This window comes from Colobus angolensis, unplaced genomic scaffold (assembly GCF_000951035.1).
Source record: "Colobus angolensis palliatus isolate OR3802 unplaced genomic scaffold, Cang.pa_1.0 Scaffold723, whole genome shotgun sequence".
Classification (NCBI taxonomy): Eukaryota; Metazoa; Chordata; class Mammalia; order Primates; family Cercopithecidae; genus Colobus; species Colobus angolensis.
Window position 1 is genome coordinate 2866 of NW_012120966.1, and position 1802 is coordinate 4667.

The 1802-nt window shown below is 40.4% G+C and overlaps 1 gene segment (V, D, J or C); it reads right to left on the bottom strand.

Moving 5' to 3' along the window:
• Positions 1–659: 659 nt before the first annotated feature.
• Positions 660–1429, bottom strand: LOC105501561 (the record flags this gene model as incomplete). The annotated part of the segment is given in 3 exon segments: positions 660–764; positions 885–1224; positions 1370–1429. Coding segments are annotated over 3 exon segments (494 nt in total), but the record flags the coding sequence as incomplete, so codon positions are not given.
• Between the last annotated feature and the right edge of the window lie 373 nt (positions 1430–1802).

Below are 1802 nucleotides of genomic sequence, written 5' to 3' on the forward strand. Positions count from 1 at the left end.
AAGTGATTCTAAATAGCAAATGCTCAATTAAAAAGAATCACCTGAACATTAAAGAGTGAAGATAAAAAGATATGTGTTTCCTCAAGTATTGTGATTTGTCAAATTTAATTTCCTCAACCTCTACACAGTTTTCAGGTTTTGGAAAATTATGTGGGATTTCAGGTAAGATTTGAGCAGTGGCATGACGGGGATAAACCAAAACTTGTCCAAAGACATAGAGGATATCTCTTTAAATTTGGAATTATAGAATTGAATTGTGTCAAAAGAACAACTATCTCAAAAGAACAAGTTTCTTAAGAAAAGAAATGAGACATCTTACTGATCAATATAAGTAAGAAAAAAAAAAGGAAAATAAAAGAAAGATAAGTACTTGAAATCTGAGGTGAACCTGACTAGTAAGAGTCTGTACTGAGGTTACATGTTGCTCTCAATCACTTGCTTTTCCCCATCACTGGAGGGAGGACTGAGGAGGACTGATGAGCACTCAGTGGGTTAGGGAACAGTCACAATGACTGTGTGGATGAGGGTGAGAATGTTTATAGGAGGGGACAGTGTCCTTTAATGCTACTATTTGGAATCTAAGCTAGATGCATTTTTGGTCTTTGGAGGTGGAAATGATGAGTGTGGCAAAAGACAGGGAGTTGGTCATGAGGAATTACCTCTGCTTGGAAGTGAAATTGTTGGCACAGCTGGACAATGTGAGAAAGGCTGTCCTGGTTTTTGTCATATCAAGTGTTTCAGGCACAGCATGGGGGCAGCAGAAACTACAGAAACAAAAAGAAAAAGGAAGTGAGTTACATGGGCATGGAGAAGCGTTATAAACACCACAGGGTCACCCAGTTCCACATTCTGAATATTTTCAGCAGCAGCGGAGGCAATCCCACCGAAAGCATTTGGAGGTTTTTGTAACAGGGTGCATCACTGTGAGAGGGAAATTATCATGCTGTAGACAGAAGTAATATGCAGCATCCTCAGATTCTACATTATTAATTGTGAGAGTAAAATCTGTTCCATACCCACTGCCACTGAATCGAGGTGGGATTCCAGAAACAAGAGTAGTAGCAGCTTTAATAATGAGTTTAGGAGCTTCTCCTGGTTCCTGTTGGTACCAGTTCATATCATCATCAATGTCTTGGCTGGCTCTGCAGGAGATGGTGACTTTGTCTCCCGGAGTCGCTGACACGAATGCCGGAGACTGTGTGAGTATCGTTTCTGCCCTGGTATCTGATTATGGAGCAAAGTAAAAAACATATATAAAATGCATCATATTTGGAGAGAATGAGGAAAATCAATTCCTTACGAAAATATAATATTTTTGTGGAGATGAGGGGGACTTAATGGCACAGAGGAGACAAAATGTTTCTCTTACCAGAGATCCAAAGGAGGAGGAAGCTGAGGAGGTGAACCTGGGATCCCATAACCTTGGCCCTGACCTGCAGGTGGTAGTCAGTTTCCTAATCAGTTTGACAGCATAAATTTTATGGTCACAAACATATTACAGGGTTATATAAGGGAGAAATACGCAAATTATGTGGTACATGATGGTGACATAGGGAGTGTTTAAATGGCAGAGTGTGTGAGATCTAACCCATGAGCTGTGCATAGTTTTAGCTTCACAGCTGTGCACACTCAGAAGGTTAAAATTGACGTAACCTCTTGGGTGTGCATTTATCATCTTTCTTTTTCTTTGCTTTTCTGCAACAAGACTCATTATTCTGCAGACTTCAATGCTACCTCTTCTGTGGTTCTGATACTCAGTAACCTACCACTGGTAGACACCCTGGCAATATTCCTGACATTGC